The sequence below is a fragment of the Echiichthys vipera genome (genome assembly GCF_963691815.1).
Source record: "Echiichthys vipera genome assembly, chromosome: 15".
NCBI lineage: Eukaryota > Metazoa > Chordata > Actinopteri > Perciformes > Trachinidae > Echiichthys > Echiichthys vipera.
The window spans coordinates 10,868,771-10,892,221 of record NC_139840.1 but is presented as its reverse complement, the minus strand read 5'-3'; the positions used below and the strand labels follow the sequence as shown (position 1 = coordinate 10,892,221).

The 23,451-nt window shown below is 38.9% G+C and overlaps 1 protein-coding gene across 1 annotated transcript in view; it reads right to left on the bottom strand.

Moving 5' to 3' along the window:
• The window catches only part of pde1cb (phosphodiesterase 1C, calmodulin-dependent b), a gene marked incomplete at both ends in the record, with an annotated part of 87,915 nt that extends 64,905 nt beyond the window's left edge, over positions 1-23,010 (bottom strand). The window contains 3 exons of the mRNA XM_083928602.1: positions 4,960-5,125; positions 5,681-5,731; positions 22,770-23,010. Coding sequence (XP_083784728.1) covers positions 4,960-5,125; positions 5,681-5,731; positions 22,770-23,010 — 458 coding nt within the window. The remainder of the gene's footprint in view (positions 1-4,959; positions 5,126-5,680; positions 5,732-22,769) is intronic.
• Between the last annotated feature and the right edge of the window lie 441 nt (positions 23,011-23,451).

Sequence of the window (23,451 nt, the reverse complement as noted above, 5' to 3'; positions counted from 1 at the left end):
TCTGAGCAGGGTCGGACACTGTGGCGTGGACGTGGTCAGGCTTTGCTTCGAGCGTTGAAATGGAGGCTTTGAACTCAGCAGAGAGGGCTTTGATCTACTCCATCTCAGCCAAACCGGAAGTCATGCCTCAATCATTTAGATAAATAGCTCCGCCATTTGCCCATGTGCTTTAAGTCACAGTCAGCGGAGGCTCATTAGCCGGCTAGTGAGGCTAGTGATGGAGGTTGTTGCTGCACAGACGAGGTCAGTCGAGGTCTCTGAACCTACAGGTCAGCCTCCAAAGCTGTGTGCTGCCACGATGGAGACAAGCGCCTTAATCAACTGTGAAGTTCACAGCAGCACACAGCATCCAATTAACCAGTAGATAAATCACACAGCTGACCACGGAACAGTGTCTGAGTCTCAGCTGCATGTGTGCATGACTGTGTGAACAAACTGCTGGGGAAAAAACACCAACAGTTTTTTGGACAAGTGGTGAGTGAATACTCAATTTGTATAAGACTGTTTGTACTCAAAATGTACAAGTCACAATATGGTAAGCCTTTAGTGCCATCTTACTGGTCATGGTTTATTAGGCTGTATCTCTCTCTAGCTATGTATGATTACATTTACAAGACATTTACAAGATTTTTGTGTTTATTAGTCAAGTCAAGCAGAAGTCATACCAAGTTTCCATCCATATATAGTGTGGATCTTAACAAAATATTCATAAAATGTGAAAAAGAAAATGCAGATCGATGCATGTTTCAATCTTGTACTGTGTAAATATGAGAAGTCGGGGGTCCTCGAGAAAAACAGTTGGTTGCCCTAATTCTCCAGTCCCGTGGCATTAAACAATTGCAGAAGAAGTAGGCACAATTAGATGATGTAAGTTAAAGAATACCAGTTAAATCTCAAATGAATGCAAACAGCAACATACTTAATCGTGCCATTATGTATTCGGAAAAAGTCTGTTTCCATTGCAATTTGTCAACTTTAGATTTTATTGTGTTCATGTTTTCTGCCAAATTTTGACTTTTTCTTCCTTCTTATTTCCAGCGTTTCCAGTCAGTTTTTTTTTTATGTATTTAAAAATAACACTGTTGCAGACAATACATTACACAGATGTTTAATGATTGTTTCATCTCCGTCGTCTCCATCAATCATTACTCATCAATAATTCTAATAAATCATTCTTATACATTAATCACTAGCTTTGGCTTATTTTGTTCACTAAGGACTTCAGAACTGAACTATTCCTAATAACATTATCAAAATATATGTTATAACAAAACATGTTGATCATATTGTTTATCAAATAAAATAAAAGCTGCTGGTTCCTACCCTCAAATCACAACAGAACTTTACCTCGTGTGGAATACAACGATATTCAGTTTCTAATAAAAACATGATTTTGACTGATGAGTAATGATTTATCTTTTGCACAAAACCTTTCCACTAACCTCTTGGGACTAGAATTGAAATAACCTTCATGGCATTTTGTGCTTTTTACTCCTTTAAAGGTTTCCCTGCGCAAGCAGAGCTGCAATTTTAAATAGAAATGAAAAACAATCAATCAATCGAACTGGTGGAAAGGGATGAGAAGTGACTGCTGATGGAAATGATGATTAAGGCACTGTACTCAAATCCCACACTGATATCTTAATGAGAACCGTTAAGATGTTTGTCTGGTTCATCAGCAGGTAGAATGGAGACAATTTAAAAAGCATTCACATGCTTTCACACCAAATGGCAAGTATCAAGATAAAGTTATTGACGGTTAATTAGTCCTCTCACATATAAATTGCAATTGGTGATATAAGGTGATGGGTACACGAGTTCTATTAAGAAAGAATATTAGAGTTTTAGGTTGTATCCGCAGCAAATTAACTAGTACAATAGTAACACTATAAAAACAACATGCTACAAGTAGTATATTGGAGTGACCATGGACTAGGGTAAACAATGACACAACAGTTTTAATTAACGATGCCATTGAAAAGTTGTCAGTTTCATCTTCTGCATTAAAACCCCATATAGCCAATTCAATAGCTAGCAAGTGCTTTAAAATGCATAAGGCACCCCTAATGAGAAGAAACAACAGCATGACACCAGCTGCACAGATGAGTCAGCGTGTGTTTATACACTAATGGCTCCATGTTGTTTTCTGTCCCTCACTGTGTGACTAAGCATGCACTCAACTGTGTTGTAGCAGCAGCTGTAATCCTGAAACCATTTCAACGTATCTGAAGTGTGAGGCAGTCTTTCAGCTCATCTGAAAATAGATGGGGAAAAAATAATCAAGTAGATTTGTAAAGTGGAAAACTAAGCCTGCAGAAGCACATAATTGAGCGATTAGGATACTTGGAAGGAAATGGACCTAATTAAAATAGCACAATTCTTTAAAAGGAAACCCCGCCCAAAAAACAACAAAAAAATTCAAAATTTGAATTCTGTCATATTCATGACAAATTCATGTAGTTCGACTGACTTTCACTTTTATTCAACCCCAGTTAATGATCACAGTCCGTTATTTGAATCCTCATTAGCTGCCAATAAGGAAGCAAGTACTCTCCCTGGGGCCCACGCACACAACAAATCATAACGTTTAAAACAGGAGCACAAATAAAAAATGTCACAGCATCATTACGCATTAAATTGCATTTCATTATAGTTGTTCAGTTTGATTAATTAACTGTGTGGTTATTGTTGTGTGCATTCAGCAGTCTTTAAAAACTTGCTTACTGGCTGCTTCAATTATCATTTTTAACTTGTTCCACATGGCTCTATACGTTACAGATCTGCATACTGTATCACTCCTAATGGCCAGGGCAGGGAGAGGCTTGCAGCTTTTACTCCAAGCTATTTGGAGCTCAGACAGATCTTTTTTGGCTAGTCCCGACCAGATTGCTGGCCAACAATCAAGGTGACGTTAAACTAGTGCATGGGCCACTAGCACTCTAGAGGCAGGGGTAAGAAAAGAGGAACATCTTCTAATGTATGATATTCCTCTACCCATTTTCTTAACAATATTTTCAATATGTTTCTCCCATGATAGCTGCCCATCAAGTGTGACAGAAAGCCAATTGGCCTCTTGAATCTGTTACATATCCAAGCCTTTGAGCTGATAATCAGTATTAGCGGCATGTCTGGCCCTGCCCTGAAGATAATACTTTTGGTTTTTGCAACATGTTTCAAAACAGGTCCATGTCCTTAACTCACTCACCCAGCCTGCTACACTTCACATGATCCCTCTCTGTTCTCCAATAAAATCTAATTATCATCGCCTGGAGGATAACAGCCAGCTCTGGCCTCAGAGGTGACACGGTGGTTACATCATTTTATGGATTACTTCTAGTTCCTCGGCCATTTAATCACCTTGTGCCATAATCTTGCCATCTGTCATTCAGATGTAGTTCCCTACTACTCCCTGTGGATCTGCCCTCTATTAACCACTGTTGGCCTGGCCGCAGACTTCCCCTGATCTGAGTGGGATGTCCCAGACAAAGATGTAAGGAAAAAGATGGCTGTCTGTTGAGGAGTATGAATCACGTGGAATGGATGTATCAAAACAAAAAAAAGGCAAACTAAGTTATTTTCTAGAGACCACATTAACTAGTAAATCACTCACAAGTCAAACTCATTTCATAAATAAGAAGTTGGCAGCTAGGGTGATTTTTGGCATAGTTTTCCTTTCGTGTAAACTCGTTGTGCTTCTGAAATTAATCATTCTCGTGCAGGCCAGAAGACAAATGCAATTTGTTCAACCTCAGCCAAGGATGTAGCAGCATTTGGCTTGTGCTGTACATTTTCCCCCACCCTGCTTAAAGCTAAAGCTATGTCTTAATATAGTATGACACTAAAATGTCGCTGTCTCTGCAGACAAATTAAGTGTTTCCTCTATGGAAGGTGAGAGTGCTTTTAGCGCTCCTGCTCTGACTGTTTTTCTCTAAAAACGAGTCCAGGGAAGTGGAAAATCACTTTCTCCTTGTCACCATCATAATCTGGAAAAAGACTTCTGGGGGAACACTATGGCAAAGAACAACAGTGCTGTAATTCGAGATAGCATAGAGAAACACCACAGAAGAAGCATGTGTTACTGCAGTGAGACTTTCAGAGAAGTAGAAAAAGAAAATGAGACAATAGTTCAATGGGATTTCCACAATCTCATACCGCACACACCCCATAAATTATGAGTCCCTGTGAATGCTTGCAACACAAACACGTTGAAAAAATGCAGTCTTTCCAAATGGGCTTGCCGTAACTCCTTGTCTACTTTGCATAAAATCAAAAGCTTGTTATCGCACACTAGGTGCATTTTTAGTATCCTCTTACAAATGCTTACGTCTCCCCACCTGCGACATTTGTAACGGTCTCCAGAGCCATCAAGGTTAATTGGAATCAGGCGTTAAAGGCGTTCAATATTCTAAAAGTGACAACAAATTATGTTAATGGTGGTTTGAAGTCCTTGTTATCAAGGTGGAATCAATCTTGCCCACATCCCTTGAGGTCAGCAGCCATACATAGCAATTACCACTGTGTGTGTGTGTGTGTGTGTGTGTGTGTGTGTGTGTGTGTGTGTGTGTGTGTGTGTGTGTGTGTGTGTGTGTGTGTGTGTGTGTGTGTGAGTGTCAGTGAATAAAGAATGTTAAATGTCAGGTAGAAGATTATCCTCTTCATAGAAAGCAAGCAGAGGGCCCGCTTCAAATCTTGCGAACTTAATAATCAACTTCACGTTAAACGGAGTCTAAATATCAGATGAATACACAATGCTGAGTGGTGAATGGTTGTAAACATTGGGTTGTTTCCTCTCCTTTATGTTGAAAGGAATATCGACTGTATGCAAATTACACTACACAAGATAATGAGCTGGACATGGCTGTCGATGTCCCACTGCAGCCTGACACAGGATTTAATCCATAATAATGAACAAATAATAAACAGCCTTATTTTCTTATAAGCAACCTGACAGCAGCAAACCTGATGGCCGTTTTCTCTGTAGCATCTGGTTGATCTGCTGCAGGAAGATCGTCAGCCAGGATCTCTTCAGGACTCCGTGGGTCATTCAGGGGGGCCTTCTGCTCTTTGCCTTTGATCCCCATACCCGCCGTGATGGCATTCCACAAAGCACTCTGGGACTTTGAGCCTGCAGGGAAAAAAAAGAGAATAACATCAAACGCCTTAGAGGTGTTGCAGTTATTTTGAATAGTGCCATGAATTAAGCTCTCATTTGTTTACCATGTCGTAGTTTGTATAACTTATGGTACAAAAAGCAGAATTGTTAAATCTCCACTGAATGGCTTTCAGGATCTCAGCAATAAGGAAGTAAGATCATTTTATGCCTTTGTAATGCTGCCCCCATGTGGATGTATGTCATCAGTGCTAGCTCATCTTTTAAAGTAATGTGCTTATTATAGACAACAAATAGTATAATATTTATAAAGTCTTTATAGCAGGGTTATTAATCTTTACCAGCGCATAAACCAATTTAAAATCACCAGTTTCCCAAAGGTGTGATTTATTGTTTCATACAGTTACATTCTATTTTAAGACAATAGAGAGCAGAGTCTAAGCAGCTAATATCTCATTAACTCATTAACTTAAGTAAAATGACCCTTTAATACTTTAATCTGAAAAGTAACATGAACTGAAATGAATGAATCAAGTAAACTGACTAATAATTAACAAAGGGAAAACTTACGTGCAAAACTGGCCTGTGGCCTGTTGGAGCTATCCCCATCTTCATTTGCCACTGGAGGAAGAAACACAGATGGAAGAAAATCAAGTAAAATCAAATCTGCCCTCCCGCTCTACCAGGTGAGACAAGGAGGCCTACTTACAAAAAGGCTGAATTCCTCCCAGGGTGTGAATTCAACCCTCGGCCCTTTACTGCATGTCATCCCCTCACTCTCCCTCTGACCTGACCTTCAGTTTTTCCAGTTTCAACATGAAATTATTATTATTATTATATTATGTGAAGACCTTTCAGGACAGATCGGTTAATTATATTTCAGGGTTTCCCAGTGCAATTGGCTGTACTCACAAAACTCACAGCCCATCAAGGTAAATGAAGGTGACTTTCTGGAAAGAAAGTCGTTCTATAGCATTAAGGTGCACGTAAAGACAGAGCGGGTTATCATCTACCTGCAAAAAGCTTCACTTCAGAAAAATACTGCAACTAATTACGACTTTTCTGAACAGTCAAGATAACTTGTGATGGAGCTCACGTCATCACTGTGAGTGGCCAGGCTCCAATTCACAATACTTTTGTAAAGACTTGTGAGGATAGTTTTAAACAAAAAAGAAATGAACTGTAGCCCTTATATGAATCCAGGAGTTTGATGTATTCCTAGCTGGTGAAAGAGGTACTGACCCTCAGCTTGGTCCACAGTAGGACTAAATCCTAGATTGAGGTGAACATCTGTATGCTCAAAGCTTTATTCCACAACTTGTGGATGTTCAGGCTTATCCCAGATGGGCCCTGTGACATTATTCTGGCCTTTGTCGACTCGAAGAGTGACGCCTACCCTGAAGATCATAAAAAAAACCTCTTCCAGCCCATCGTGCAGATCTCTGAGATAAAAGAGCTATCTCAGTCATAATTTCCCCAAAATCTATTTCTAACTGGCCCACCACAAGCTTACAGTTGTCTTCAAATGTAAAGTAATTAATTTAAATATATTCACACTAGGTTTTGTTTTAATTCTGTGACAAAATGCTTTAATATTCTGCTACTGTAATTTACACAATCTACACTCTCCCACCCACCTTCAAATATGTATATTATAGTATTCAATTAATATAATAATGTTCCAGTATTTGTATTTCTAAGTTTGTTCTTGTGAAGAACTGTCTGCCTGTTGTGTTTAATGTGGAGATTGCATATTTCCCATTAGAGTCCGTGACTGAACCATTACAGGCAGCTTAGGAGCAGACTAGGACGACAAATGAAGTTGTGCTACAGTCCTTTTCTGTATCATCTCAGTCCACAGTTCTACACTTAAAATTCTATTTTACAATGGAAATCGTATTGTGCTAAAATGTGCTGTTGAGGTGGGTTGACACTACTTTTCATGATATTGGCCTGCCAAGCTCTGTTAGAGAGTATGCGATTTTTAATGTGTGATAAAGGACTAACTGTAGAAAAGGCCATTTGCGATATTAAAGATGTATGTGCATATTTGTAAACCTCATTAAATCTCTCCCACGAGCAGAGCTATTGCTTCTTTATCATCCTCCTGTGATGAATAAAAGCAATATTGTTTGATTAAGGCTTCTAACAATAAACAGAATGTCCACAGATCATCCATGTATAGTAAATTGAACAATCTGTTAACATTGGAAGATGATCGAGGTTAGATGGCAAAGTTAATATCCCAAGTTTTGTGCAAAAAGATTTATATTGTTCCACTGTTTCAGCCTTTAAGCCTCTGTGAGAGGTGACATCGGAGGTTTTTCAGGGTTAGGGTAGGAATTTATCAGATAACAGATAAATAACTGACGAACTACACCATAGTAAATACAATCCCATCGATCAATCATCACCATGTTTTGGAGATAAATGGTAAATGTTAACAAAGTGGACTACACTTTGTATAACTATCGCTGTACAGTTAGATGTTGACACACTCCGCATTGTCTTTTCCACACGAACTTTGGGTGGCTGCGGCTCAGGAGGCACAGCGGATCGTCCTTTAATATCAAGGTTGGCAGTTCGATCCCTGGGGCCTCGTTACAGAAAAACATCTTGACTGCTTGTCCTATCATAACTTAAGTTTCAAAGATAGGAAAAAAAATCCGTCTTCCTATTACAGAAGGAATTCCTAAACTCCTTGGTGTCGCAAAAGTCCTGTTATATCTTAAGAAATCCGAACTATAACAGTACATCCGATTCTTCAATCTGCACTTTTCATGTCAAGGCTTCATCTTTGATTAGAATGCATCAGCAGGCTACTCAAGATGGACAAGCCAAAATGTCAACAGCTCTCACTTGTCACTGGCTAGCTAGTTTGCTATAATGGACAAAAAGATGGGCGTTCAATTTCAGCTGTAACGAGGAGCTAGAGGTACTAATTGTGTCACTAGATGAGAGTAAAGTTTTCTTAAAGTTATCTATTGATTTAAATGATTAATTAGAATAAAACTTAAAAATAATTTCATTAAAATGAATCATAGCGGCAGCTGACATATACCTATTAATACAATAGTGACATTTTTGGCATTTGTTTTAATTTAGGGCGGGGGTTATTCCATCCTAATTTAGGATTCCTAATTTGGTAAATCTCTTAATTAGGAGGGCTCTGTAAATTCCTATCATAAGATAGGATTTGTTACTAATAGGTTTCTGAAATATCTATAACAACTGAGATAAGACTGCATGTGGAAGTGTCCTTGAATAAGACACAGAACCAAAGGACAGGCCAGCAGCTTGCATGGCAGCTCCACCACCATCTGTATATAAACATTTGAATGAATGGGTGAATGACAGGCAAATTGTAAAGCCCTTTGTCCTGTAAGGTAGAAAGACTCTATATAAATGCAGTCTATTTACCATGCACTTGCTTTCTCTGCTGCTGACATGCTATTTTCCAAAAGGCATGTTTGCAGTCTGAATACACAGTCTTTAATATGTGTTGCTCTACTGGAGTGAAATAGAAAGGAAAATCATTTTGACAATGGTTCTTAACGTTCTCAGCTTTAATCAGAATGAAACTGCTTAGATTTGGTTGAACTCATTTCTGTTTGGAAACCAAAAAATATGTCTACAGTAGTTTCATCGACTCAGTTAAGGATTTGTGGTTTGTTAAGCCACCCTCTGTTCACAGAATACAAAACAAAAAATGTGTTGCCTAATGTTACACTCTATACTAAAGGTACAATCCACCAATGCAACATGCCATATGTGTTTAAATAACATTGAGTAAAGAACAGAATTTACAATAGTTTAAAAGATGTGAGAGAGTGAGCAATTAAGTAACTAACCTGTAATATACCCTTACTTTTGCCCTGCTTGGTGCTGCCACTACAATTTAACAACAGTTAATTTCGCAGAAAACACTTTTACAATCAAAAAAATGCAGACAAAACAAGACTGTCACTTTTAATCATAGTTATTATACAATTATGTGTGTTTGGACTTGCTTCTAATATCTATGAGCCATTCCTTCTTCCCGCTAACGCTGCATTCCGAACACGAGAACCCTTTTCTACTTGAACACTACTGAGAAAGTCGGCGCAAAGAGTTCTTTTTGTGCCCTTTTGTTAAGAAAAAAAACGGAAGAAACTGATACCTGATCGCTAATTATGTACTTGTTGTAGATGCTCTGATAATATGGATGATAATAGTCTATCAGCATTTATTATTTAAGACTGCCCGGAGTCAAATTCCTTGTATGTTTGCACATACATGGCAAAAAAAGCTGATTCTGATTCTGATTTTTATGCAGAGTTATAAAAAACTGATACATTTTTTAGTGAGAATGAAGGTGTAGTCAATCTATGATTTCAGAAGTGTAGAAAGCAAAACCACTTCTCAATTATTTAGTATTTCATTTGTAAGGTTATACTTCATAAGTTTAGAGAGATCTGTAAGGAAAACAATCAGCAGGTAAAATATCAATAATTATGTGTCAAACATAGACGTCTATACTACAAGATACTTAAAAAAAGAGTCAAAAGAGCTTTTCAGTACAGACAGCATTTGTTCCCAACAGAGCATTGCTTTGTTCAAAATTGTTACCAAGGGAAAACTGTATTTGTCAGGACAAAGTCACAAATTAAGACATAAACTAAAGAATATACAATCTTCCGCAGTAAATTTACAGGAAAAAAAACGTTGAAAGAAAATGCAAATGTCAAGTGTGAAAAAATGAATAAAGAAAATACAAAAAAAAAAAACATGTACATGTACAAGCCAGAAAAAATATTTTTTCTGCACCCAAGCTTAAACACCTCAGTTGTGAACTGGGCAGAGGCTTCCCTCTTCAGTGGAGGCTCAGAGATTAATAGATGAGTGAACACAAGGTGTCCAGCCAGGCAATGAGCTACCAGTGCTTAGGAGTCACGCTTCAGAGAAGGTGATTGGCAAAATGCTGTGCAGACTGAATCCTGGGCCCAGTGAGCAATTGATTGTGACATTTGTAGGTTCCCATGACAACTGCTATGCTTGTAGGTAATATGGCGGTGATATAGGCTGCATGTTATTGAGGCAGGTTTTTAGAGGTAACAGGATGTGTCCAAGTAAGCGGAAAAAATACAAAGTCTATTTTCTGTGGGATCATAAAATCTTCCAGGGCTGCTTTTAATGCTTTTAAAAAGATATCTGGAAATGATTTTAAGGCATCTCTCTTCCTGTTTTTGTGTCTTCATGCTCATAACATTGAAACTTTCCACTTCATATCAGTATATTCATATCATGCAGATGAGTTTAGGAGGGCAGTGTTTGCAATAGAGCAAGTATTTCCTGTGTATCATGCTACACAATAACATCATCTCTGAACTTGTGGCCCACAGTTCAATCTAGGTGAAATATAATACAAAGCAATATGATGGAACTTGCATTCAGTCCTAAGATGGCACTGACTAGACTTTAGGGGTTTCTCCCTTGACAAAAGATTAACTATAACTTAAACTATAAATTAAAGATAGCATATTTTAGGCCGTGCCACTGGAATGAAATAATACACATCAGGTCTCCTAAATCGACCCAGCCTCATTTGGAAGTGTAGTGAACGTTATGTGGGTGGATGAAAAGTTTTATGTGAATGATGTATGTATATTGTATTGTGCTAACATTAGATATATAAACAGCTAACATCAATATTTAGCATGACATAAATGAGTTATCAGAGGTGACCACGAACATTAGTATACATTAGCTTAACTGCATTCCCAGATCTCACAAGAGTTTGTTCCTGAGACAGAAATAGGTCTCAAACAAAGTCAATTTTCTCATGACTTGTCCGTCTGGATGTTCGGGAGATAGTTGGCTTGTGAAAAATAGGTCCAAAATGTACTTCAGGGACTGTGGGGCAGAGTGTGATGAAATCAATACACTCAGGACTTGCCGCCAGTCTCCTAAAGAGGCATGTGACACACATGCAGGAAATGGTGATGGTTTTTAGAAGGCATAGGTGAAAATGACATCTGCTAAGTCCCTTCACTTTAATCTGCAGGTAGAAAGCACAACACGCTAACTTGGCTTGGGTTTTGAGGAGTAGGTCATTTCCAAAAAATGCTTAGGTAGCGCACCTAAGCCATGTAAGGGGAAAAGAAGAAAGAAAGAATTGTGTAATAAAGTGTCTGACTTAACATTCATTTTCAGAGCAGTTGTTGTATGTTCATTGTGATTAGAATACAAAACGTTGTGTTGTTTACATTACATACCCTACTACTTTTACATACTGTCCTTCACAAAAACAAATACTGTCATTAACATATCCACTATTGATTAATATACAGTATAAATGCAATGCTTTTACATGCAAGGTTGATGAGACCCTCTTTCAATTGGCATTTGCAAGTTTTTTTTGTTTTGTTTACGTTGATCTTGAGAAAACAGTCTTGAAGAAACCTAAGTATCCTTGAAGCCTTAAACCCCAGGGGTGTCTTTTTGAACATCGATTAATTTTTCCGAACAGTTGTTTTTGTCATGAGTACTTTCACACAGAACGCAAATATTTGCTTGGAAATAAAAGGCAGGGTTTTTTTCAGAACAAGGTTGATTTTCTGAGATTTCACAACGCAAACATACATACATGCATGTGTATAAAAGCCTTTATTGCAATTTAAGATGGAAAAAAAGTTTTTCACCTCTTGGGAGCAAGTAGTATGACTGTATAAACTTGCTGTGTTGAATGTGTCAGTAAACAGTTACTTATTTACGCATCTAGCAGATATGAACATTTATTCTTGAGTCATATTTCTGTCTGCCTTACAAGTTTCTTTAAGCTCCTCTAAGCACCAACTGCTGAAGGATTTTATGGCTCTTAGTTTCTAACTGCTCCACAATGTTCACCATTACATCATTTCAAGTTCACTGGTGTTTGGGCTATAGGTGGGTTGCGTGGGTTTACTGTTGTTTATTTGCTGAAAAAAGCTGTTCTATCTGAAAACAAGGTTGAGCGGTGAGACTGAACCAAGTGAGTAAAGGTGGAAGCTGTAAAACCAAATCGAAGAAAATTGATCTGTAAAGTTGAGGTGAGGTACTAGGTTGGGTGAAAACTCCCTCAGCATTTCACCGCTTTCACACTACAACCAGTTGCTGTTAGCCTGAAAATACTGATAAGTGCAACTTACAGATTCAACAACATCATTACAATGATATAAGATAAACAGTAACTATCCACATATTGCCAGTACATTCTGAATGTTATTAAATATTGAAGCTGGCAAACCTATCTGTGGATTAAGACTTACAAGCTTGTTGGATATCTCGACCCAGTGATCTCACAGCAGGTGTTTACTGTCAGATGTGGCAAAACCCCTGCAGTGACAACACTGACTGGGGTGTGGCAAAAAGTGCAGCGACAGTTTTCTGCCTTATTTGATTCAGTGTTGAGCCATATGTCTAAAAGCAAAATGCACGTTATTGCTTTTAACAAACTTTTACATTTCTGCGACTTCCAAAAAAATGTGAACAAAGAGAGCGTTGTGGTAAGTTTTAAGCAAACTTTCTGTCTTACTATGATTACCAAACAGCATTTTGTTTATCATCAAACAGCATTTTGTTTATCATCACATTTTTGACAAAAGTAACAACACTATCAAACAACTTCTCATAAGCTACCAATAGATGTAAGGACATACCTAAAGTCTCCAGCACAGAACATCATCACATTGCATCTATTTTCAACACTCACTCCTATGAGAGTTTTCACAAGTGCCCTGACAAAAAACACAGCAAGTGGCACATAAGTTCATCAACACTCTGGTTGTCAAGACAATAGAATGAAAACCTGGTGACGTCAGCAGCACACAGCTTTAGTCTGAAGCCCCCTGTTTCCATGGTGTAGGTGCATTACTGGAGCAAGCATTAACTTCAGTAGAATGGACTAATGTGGCGAGTTCTGCAGAGAGGCTGAAATGTGATGTGTTTAACGATGTCGCTGTGTTGAAGCCAAATGCCTCATTGCTCTGCCTCACACGCTCTCTCACACATGTATTCTGCTCTTGTCACACACACTTTCATGCATCTCACTCACATGCAAACACACTTAACCTTTCCTCCTGTTCTGCCTACCCTACAATTTCTTACCTATGGTGATGTTGAATCCGTCAATGCTGAAGGTGGCACTCCGACCCTTCCTAAATCGATGCTTCTTGGAGGTAGCTTCCATCGCTTTGGCAACCTCCAGGCACCGTTGAGCCTTTCAATCTGTTTTAATGCCTCTTGTCAGTTGCACTGTCTTGTTTCCAGAGAGAGAAAAAAAATGTAGTCCTCCGACATGAGCTGGAGGAGAACTGTCAAAGACTCACCACTTCTCGCTAGACACCAAGCTGGAGAATTTCTTTCAAGTCCCTCTCCACCCTCTTATCATTGTTGTTCATCTGTTTTCTCTCCCTCTCTCTGTTTCTCACACCTCAACAAGCTAATTTCAAGGAGCTTATGGTTCTTGGTTTGTTTTTCTTCTCTCGATCTTCCTCCACCCCTCCCTCCACGCTCTCTCTCTTCGCCTCTCCTCCCCAAGAGGTACAGTAGGTGTGAGTGGTGGGTGGCTGTGGTAGTGGTAGTGGTGGTGGAGGTTGGGAGATGAGGACCTCTCATGAGATCTTTAAACAAACGTGACTCCTCCTACTTTCAAGAATTTATAGCAAAAACATTGGAAGCTCAGAGTATGACACAAGCCTATACACAAGCACTTTTGAGTTTTGCTCACACACACGGAGACATATGAAAAATGTACTCTAAAATCATGTTGAGCCACACATGCCTGAGCACTGAGAGGGAAGGAAAAGGTGAAAAGAAAGATAGCAACAGAGTGATTATGTGTACTGAGTCAAAACGTGTCAATAACCTAGAGAACATTTTTCGATAGGCTTACACCAACAGCAATGCTAAATCAGGTCATGGACGTAGAGTGTTGGGCAATGACCTGCCCTTATTCGGACCACACCGATCTTCAAACTCAACCTAAATTTTGATCTCAATTACACACCTATAAAGCTCCATGACAGCATCTTGCTCAGTTGTGGCGCTATCACAGTGACAAAATCTGACCGCAGACAGGCAGAAAAATTAACACCTGGCGAAATACTCAAAACCTTCTCTGAGTTTCTGCTAGAGACACACACACTAAGACTCACAAGGTGAAAAACCAAGCATCGCCAACACGACTGCAATCAATGCCATTGTTCTTCATTTTGCTCAAGCTCAGAAAGCAGAGGCAAATTAACAGGGTATGTACTGTTCTTTTTTGACCCAATAGAATTGTACATTTACTATACATGTATATACTGAAAATGACACTTGAGCAAGAACACTGCTTTATTTATCATTCTGTGTGGAAAAGTCTTATTAAAACTACCATTCCTATACACAATAGACATCTCCTCACCTACGCACATAAACACACACCTGCACACACCAGATCAACAAGGGATATAAACCTTCCCTTATTAGCACCATCTGACATTTAGCGATGGAATTTGCCGAGTTTCATTTCACCCCCCCTGATAAGTGACTATAAGTTCTCTTTATGAGGGCTTCTGGCTTTTTCTCACACCTTCTATTAAATTCAATAGATGTGCCTATGATAATATGCACACAGGTAAGAAGACATATTGTATGACTTGTCATTTCATACTTAATTTATGTACAAATTACTAGCAATCCCTTTATGATACTCACTCCGAATCAAATCTCTTTTCCCCTTCACACTTAATGCAGAATTACTCATAATTTAAGCTATTATTGGCCTATGATGTCTTCTTTGTTTAATCTTCTCTTTCCCTCTTTCCTTGAGCCACTTTCAAATAACAGCCACTGTAAATTAATGAAATTTACTTCAGGGAAATGTTATATAATCTAAGCAATGTGACAACAAAGACAGGGGATTTAGAAGCATTAACATGTTTCCACATTAATGAACAGTTGATATATCCAACATGATTTCTGCGTGGCTGCAAATATCAGATGACAACACCTACTTCAAAAATCTGCACCACAATCACACTCTGAATTGTAATCAAATGAGTGTGTAGTCTCAAAAAGATAAGTGTTCACCAGTTTTACATAATGCCACATCTGTGAAACAAGGGCATAGTTAAATAAGGACATACAATATACCACCATAGACAGTAATTAATGCTTGATTTCTAATTAATGTATAATGTCTCATTAAGTGTTCTGAGGAAAAGGATATTGAACACAATACGGAGATCTATCAAATAACAGAACCAGTTTGAGTCACTCAGTGCAGTTCCAGCAGACACATTATGCATGTGTATATAATTTCACTCCATCTCATTTTGTTTGCGAGCTACAGTGAGAGCTCTTTATCCTCTCCTTGCCCTGTCACCCCTCTCTCCACAGCCCCCAATTCATACTGTACAGTATGTAGCAATTTGTATGTAGCAGTGAGGATCCTAATGTTGCAAAACTCACTGTGCAACATCAAGTGGCCATCTGTTCCAGGTAGCTTTTATGTTAATAAGGGCCTGTGTGGGAATACTGCAACTTTTTTTTTATTCTTTTCTTTGACAGCAAACTCCCAGGTAACCATTTCTTTAAAAGGCTCAAAATGCTCAACATGCTTTAATTTGCCTTTACATTTTAAAATGAATAGCCTGTTGAGGCCAAACTTATGTCAAAATCCATCCATCTTCAACCACTTGTCCCTATCGGGATCGTGGGGGGGGGCTGGAGCCGATCTCAGCTGACATCGGGTGTGAGGCAGGGTACACCAAGGATGCCCGTTTATCACAGGGCACATAGAGACAAACAGAGACAGACAAACACTCACACTCACATTCACACCTACGGGCCAGAGTCATCAAGAAAGAGTCATCAACTGACCTAAAACGTGCATGTCTTTGGACTGTGGGAGGATGCCAGAGAACCCGGAGAAACCCACGCAGACACGGGGAGAACATGCAAACTCCACACAGAGGGGCCTGTCATCAATATTAAATGAATTATTAAAACATTTGTCTTAATGAATGTGTGCAATTAATTAAGGAATTAAAAGAATGCTAAAGGGCATTGTTCTCTTTAGGTTTATTTCATTAGAATAGGTGTCTATTCGAATATATATACTATAACATGGTCAAAGTTTGCTGCAGGATATTCAAAGCTTCCTGTTTCATGTATTTTAAGAGATTACATAATACACTTAACTGAAGGAGTGGGCTTCTGTGTTTATGATGCTTTAAAAGGCTATATGGTGCTCTACAATGTTTTATATTACCCATAAGCTTTTCACAAAATAATCTTTTAAAAGCCTCAGTAGTTGCTTATACAAGGATGTTGGAGGCGTAGTAGTCTGCTTAACACTTTGATCATAGCAAGATTTCAGATCACCCATGAGATGTGCCACCATGAGGCCAAGATTTTCACCTGAACAAAAGAAATCACAATCTACTGGGCAAATAACCCCTGAATTAAGTGGAAACTCCCCAAAGACTTTCCATTATTGATATTGCATGGCCTAAGCTTTGGGTCAAACTGTCAACACAAGGCATTAAATAGTTAGATTTCCAATAACTTTACTGTGTATATGCATTGTCCCCGGAGAACTAACCCTAATGTATTTGGTGGCCCTCCAACGTGTCCTCTGGTACCACCCTCAGGCCAAAATCACAACTAAGGACAATCTTTTATAATGCAATCTTCAGGACAAGCTTTGTAATTGAGCAATATGAATGGCAAAAGTCAAACAAGATTTCAAACAAGAAGAGCCCTTTTGCCGAGTATTACAATATCCGTGTCTGTGGCGACATTCATGTAAGTAAGCCGCCATGTTGGTGGCGTTGCTGACAGTTGGTCTGTCGGCCCCAGATCGTCACTAACACTTATGCTGCGGTCACTACATCGGTAATCGGAAATTACAACTTCTGAGTCAGGCTTGTAGTAAGGACAGTGTAACAGGATCATGTATGTGTGTGTGTGTGTGTGTGTGTATGGATTTAAGAGGGTAACATAAAGGTGACAGACTGGAAGTAGAGAGGTGAATGTGTTTCAATAAATAAAATTTAAAAAGTCAACACGCATAGTGCAGGGCTCTGAAAGAACAGGCTCCCCCGCAATTACATCTTACTGCCAATGATGCCGCTAGAAACAACGTATCTCAACTCTTATAGATTACAAGTTTAAATGTATTCATTTATTTATATTGTGTATTTAGATATTTTCATTAAAGAACTAAACAGACATATTTATTCCCAAACATATTACAGTACTTGGTCCACTGCACAACAACCCAGAACATGTGCAATATCCAGAAGTTAAATATTTCAGCTATTTTACTGTTTTATAGGTCACGCAGCAAATGCATATTCTAAAACACACATAAATATAAATGTTTTTTTCTTTATTTTTAATTGCTGTTTGATATTTGTGAATGCACGGTCAGGATTGCTACTAATTTTATCACACAATGTTGTTCCATCTCATTATCATTACATTAATGAACATTAGTGTAAACGTGCGGTATTGGCCAAAGGGCTCATTTTTTTAATTGGCCTGATGTTAAATTGGCCATTAAAACAACAAATAAAACACATGTGTAAAACTGATTGATTCATTTTTTCAATTCTGAATATTTGTTTTAAATTTTTGATTTAATTTATGTCTTATAGTTTTCACCATACCTACCTTTATACCACCACGCTATATAATTGCATTGAGCCTATTTAATATGAAAGATGTGATTCATTGGTGCTGATATGGCATGACAACAGAGCACACACATCTGAAGGGACAGGTGCTCAAAGTTAAAAAGGACACGATTTTAAAACACCACGGTGCTCGGGCTGTGTATAGCCACAGTATAGGCCATGATACAAATGTAACGATTGCAATATATTATGATGTATCAAAAAAAATGAAAGCAAGAAGACATAAAAACCTGTCGTAGTATGAAGAACACACCACTATGTGCATAAAATTTGAGTTTAAAAAAAAACGTCATTTATTTATGCAATCAGAACAGTGAGAGATGAAAGAAAGTCAAAGCTTGCTGACATTGCTAAGAAGTTTCTCACCATGACTGACCAGATGTAATACTCTGTTGTACTTTGTTACAAAGGGGGATACAGCCAAAGCTGAGGGAGATGCTTCCAGGAAACACATCAGTGGACATTAGTGGGGGGAGGGATGGGGATGGTCAAATAACAGTAAACATATAAAGGGGACGCTGCCACAAATTCAGCTTGCCTTTGCTGGCTATTTTCATCCTGGAGGAGGGACTCGTTAGCTAGCGATAGCGGCTAACAGCTACTATGTAAGCAAAACAAATATGTGTGCATGCATTCTAGTTCACTTACTCTCAAATACACAAAATAACGCAAACATAATTTCACTGCAAAGCCCACACAAACACTCCCACCTCTCTCCGACCATCTGAACGCCCTGGTCCTGTCCTTGCGGTGTGCCTGGCAGTAAGCAGACATGTCATGCAATAATAACTATGTGAAAAGTGGCAACTGAAATGAAATGGCTGAAGGTTCAGGTAATTTCATTTCTAGGTAATTATTTTTCATTGTTAAATGTTCTTCTTGAAGGGCCAAGGGCAGGCCATCATCAAAAGAAAATGAAAGGGGAATAAATGAGACAAAAAAGGGCAAATTGGACTGCCAAGAGTTTGGAATTACACCTTACCTTACAGCAAAAAGCACAATATACTGTAAAGTCTGTCTGATGTATGTTGGTTTTAATACCAGAGCACATTTCAAAAGGAGCTGTACAACAGCTGTTCTGAGAGGTGTATCCTTTACCCATAAATCTTTTGAGTCCTTGACAAGGTCTATTTTCTTCAAGGGTCAATACTTGGGCTACCTCACTGTCACTAGGCAACGGAAAGATCTTTCAGAGATATATTGCATTACACTGAGGATGAAGGGGTTGATGAGGCAAATTTCACTCATTACACTGGTGTGAATTTTATAGTATAATAGCATGTATACTGACGTTTTTTCATTGTCTGTTTTGCTCAACCACATTTGTGCCGACAGTGGTCGTTGGAATAATACAAGAGACAACTCATTCAGTTTTGGTGGGATGTTGGCAAAAGTTACAACTTCTATGTGAATTTCCTTGCAGCATTTTTTTTATTGTTTTAGACGTAAACTTGAGCTGTTTCTAAACAAACTAATTCTACAGTGGATTGCTGGCACAAAAACACACCTGCTTTCTTTTTCTGTTATGTCCATTGTAGGTGAACTATTACTCAACCTTTGATCTGACCATCAAACAGTGATCAAACACCAGGACAGGCCTTCACCAATAGATACTAATTAGCCGTGAAGATAAAGGGGAGGTGAAGGCTAACTTGGAAGATTAGAAATAGCCACAATCACTACCGGCAACCAGATTATAAACTCATATTTCCTTATTTTCTGGACACTGATAAACTGACATTTTATTGTGTAATTCATTCAAACATAACATCAGTTTTGGGGGCTTTTTGATGATGCGTAATCTGTCCCTGTAGCACATCACGATTCAAGACAACAACTATGCAGTCAGACAGAAAAACAAGCTCATTAGAGGTCTCCCCTGGACTGTGGAACGACCTGCACTTTGTCAGTTCCCACACCACTGTCACCACAGTGACACAGTCATGTAATTAAGACACACTGGCTGCCAGGGAGCTTGCCTTTTCCCCTGCTAAATACTCATTAGAGGCACCTTTAAGGATAATGTTAGCCTGTGTTGCAGACCTGAGGGAAATGAGCTGACAAAACAAAGAGGTACATGGACTGTCATCTGAATCCTACAGTACAAAGACCCTGAAGAAAAAAAAAAAAAAAGGGGGGGGGGGTGAGATATATAGCACATATGTTGAGCTAATGATTTTTGCACAAGCATGGTTCCAGAACTAGAAAACATTTACTGAAGATTAATAACTTAATCATGTTCCACAAATGTTGGTCGCCCTATTTAGCATTTATTAGCACAAGTATATAATCACTTAATAAATGAGACAATCTTTCCCCTCAAAAATGACACTACAGTCTCAAACAGAACTTTACTCCCTGCTTCACATCCAAGTGCTATCTATTAGAAATACAGGTGAGTATGATTAATATATGTGAGTGACTCCAGATCCTTGTAAACCACAGGAAACTCTCTGAATATGACCCAGTTCTTGTGCAAGTAATGCAATCAACCGCACGGCAATTGCTGTTCTTCAACATCCCTATTAATCTCTCCAGTAGGTTATATTTACACCTGATTGTAAGACATTTCCCATAAAGCTCCTGCTACACTGGCAATGTAGTCTGGGTAGCTGAAAGAGACTTTGCACAGTTTAAAAATGATCCATCAATCTTAATTCAAGGTGTGTGTGGTCTCATTTGGCATGGCAGCTGAGATAAGAGCCATGGTCTAAAGTTGTTAAAACTGATGTCAAACTGCTGTAGTCCTTTAACTCCGCAACTAAGCAGTAGTTGAGCTTTATACACAACTGGGACTAACACTAAAGGGACCTGGCCAGATAATGGGATCGGGGGTAAGTGTCTGTGTTTTGTTCCTCGGTAGGAAGCACGAGTGTACAGTCAGCTGAGAGTCAGGGAGGTGACTCCTCAACACATGAACATCATTGGGGACCAGGGAGGAAACTCAACATGAGTCTACACTGTCACACGGTCATGGAAACGCCACAATACAGATGGTATTTTAGGAGTCAGCCAGGGAGGATTTATTTCCTCTGGGACAGATAAGCAGGGAGTTGGAACAAGAGGTGGCAGCAGCAGAGACAGCTGCTGAAGATAAACAGGAGAAACACTGACTAACACACAAGGTCATAAGTGTAAAAACAACATTAAATAAGTTTAAGGAATACAAATGTTAAACGGTACTGTAGATACTGGTACTGTACACAGATTCACTGAACCGCCAAGTGTTGTAAAGATGACCATCTATCTATTATTAAATAAAAATCAAAACCCACTTCATCGGTCACGATTTGCCTTGAAAAAGTCCAAATATAGTCGAATGCTGGTGATGCCATTATATGATTGGACCTTAGTGTGTGCAGTCATACTCTTAACAAAGACCAGCACCCGATTTTCTGGTGTACATTCACTAACTCATGTTGATTCTGTAAACTTGTGTATCATATATTTCCAATAAAAAAAAACATAACACAGCTCTGCAATGTAGCAGTTTCATGTGTGAATTGGTTAAAATGAATAGGACTGTGATTTGGTTTATTTTATTCTGGGGGACACCTCACACATCAAAGAGATGCTTTGGTAGTGCAGATATGTTGCATTGAGGCTGGCCATCAAAGAGCTCCGCATTCATTCAGTGAATACCTTTTTTCCAGCAGCATATTCACAGTAAGCCTCTGAAGTGACCAGTTGCTCTCATCTACAGACAGATCTGCTCCACAGAGATGTATAATAAAGAAACATAACAGCTGCATTTGAGGCCGGGATGCTCCCAAACACTGAGAAATGCTACTTTCAAAAAAGAAAAATAGAAACAGTTGGTGATCAATTCCAACAAGTACACAGCCAAACATAGATAAACTGCATGGTTGCATTATATATCAGTGATGTAAAGTAAGTATGCACGTAATTAAGAACAAGTTTAGACATTTACTTGAAGTATACTTACAATACAGAAGTATTTGCAAGATGTACTCCTCATGTATCATTTTAATTGATTAAAGTATACAACTGATCTGTAAATTACTGGTAAATGATTTAATAAACAGTAATAGAGTGATAAGCTCTTATTAAAAAGTTACTGGAAAGTTGAATTGAAAACTTTTGAATCTATGATATTTTGACGTGCAACAGCAGGAGCGTGTAATCAATATCATGAATAACAACTGCGTCCCATTAAGATTGGCATTCAGAGGGCCCTGCTACTGTACACAATGGCTCACTGGGCCCATTAATGTCAGTAGTTCCACCTTTGCTTTTTCCTTCTATGACAAGTCAAAAGTTCTGCTGGGAAAAGGGTCTATTTGCTATTGGTGGTGGAAGAAGTGCTCCGATCATTTACTTAAAGCAGCAGTGAAACACTATAAACACACGCGTAAAAGTAAAGTGTTGAAATAAAAATCATACATAAAAGTAGCCTACATAAGTATTATACAAATGTTGTGTATCTTCTATGTAACGGTACTTAGTTTAGTTTGTAGTTTCTCGAGGTGGGAGTTTGAATTAGCCTACTTTACAACACTGCTGTGTAGTTTAATGTAGAATAATGAGTCGACTTTTATGAACTAATCATGTGTTTTGTATGTAAACTTCATCTGAAACGCTGTGGAGTATGAAGCAGCGTGAAGTAGAAGTGCAAGTAGTCTACCTCAAAAGTGCATGACTTGAGTAGATGCGTGTTTCTCTCCACGACGGTTTATTATTATCATGATGCCATTTATGCAAAGAGTATTTGATAAAGCACCTTTTACAGACAACTGCTTCTCATGATAAAATTGTTAAAATAAGACCGAGAGAGTCGAACGAGCAAGCAAAAAAATGAATACCTATCGAGGTAAGCACAAAAATACAAACATGAACATGTAGCCTATATAATGTATATTTACCAACAAATGCGCATTAAGCCAACAGGTGAGGAGCTTCTGACTTGACACACGTTGAGCAGCTGTTAAACTTACCGCTCTGCTGACATTCACAAGTATGTTTCTTGGAAGTGTGCTTGGCTCTGTCGGAGTCTTGTCTGCTCAGGACCTCGGACAGCGACTGGCGCGAACTCTGCCGTCCGGTTTGGCTCGACACGCTGAACCGTGCGCTCTTCTTCTTGGTCTGGCTCCTCTCCGGGTCCGGGTTCTCCGGCTCTGAACCCACTTTGACCAACGCGTTTCTTGTCCGTGTTAGAGCCGAAGTCACCGAGCCCATCACCAAAAACAGAAAAGGTCACAAAGCTTCAGTCGGAATCGGTTACTCTGAGTTCACCTCTCATTTTACTCCAAACCTGTTGAAACTTGACTCCATTTTTGTTTTAACTCGCCAAAATCAAACAAACAAAGCGCTGGAAAAAGAAAAAACACCAACCTCTGTCATTCACAAACCGTTAGCTTGTCATTGTTTTTTTTTTAGCTAAGTTAACTGGCAACAAGACATTAATGAACCGAAAAACAGAGTTTAACCGGAACACGTCGGTATGTCCCCCTCGGGTTGTGTCTCCTCCGACAGACACGTCACATGAAAGTTGCTCTGTCGACAAACACAACAATCTCTCGGGGCCGACCGGCGAAAACAAGCGACATCAATTCACTGGAAAGTATCCTGGATTATTAAAATTAGCATAAGCCATAATGCATTGTCTTAATGGGACTT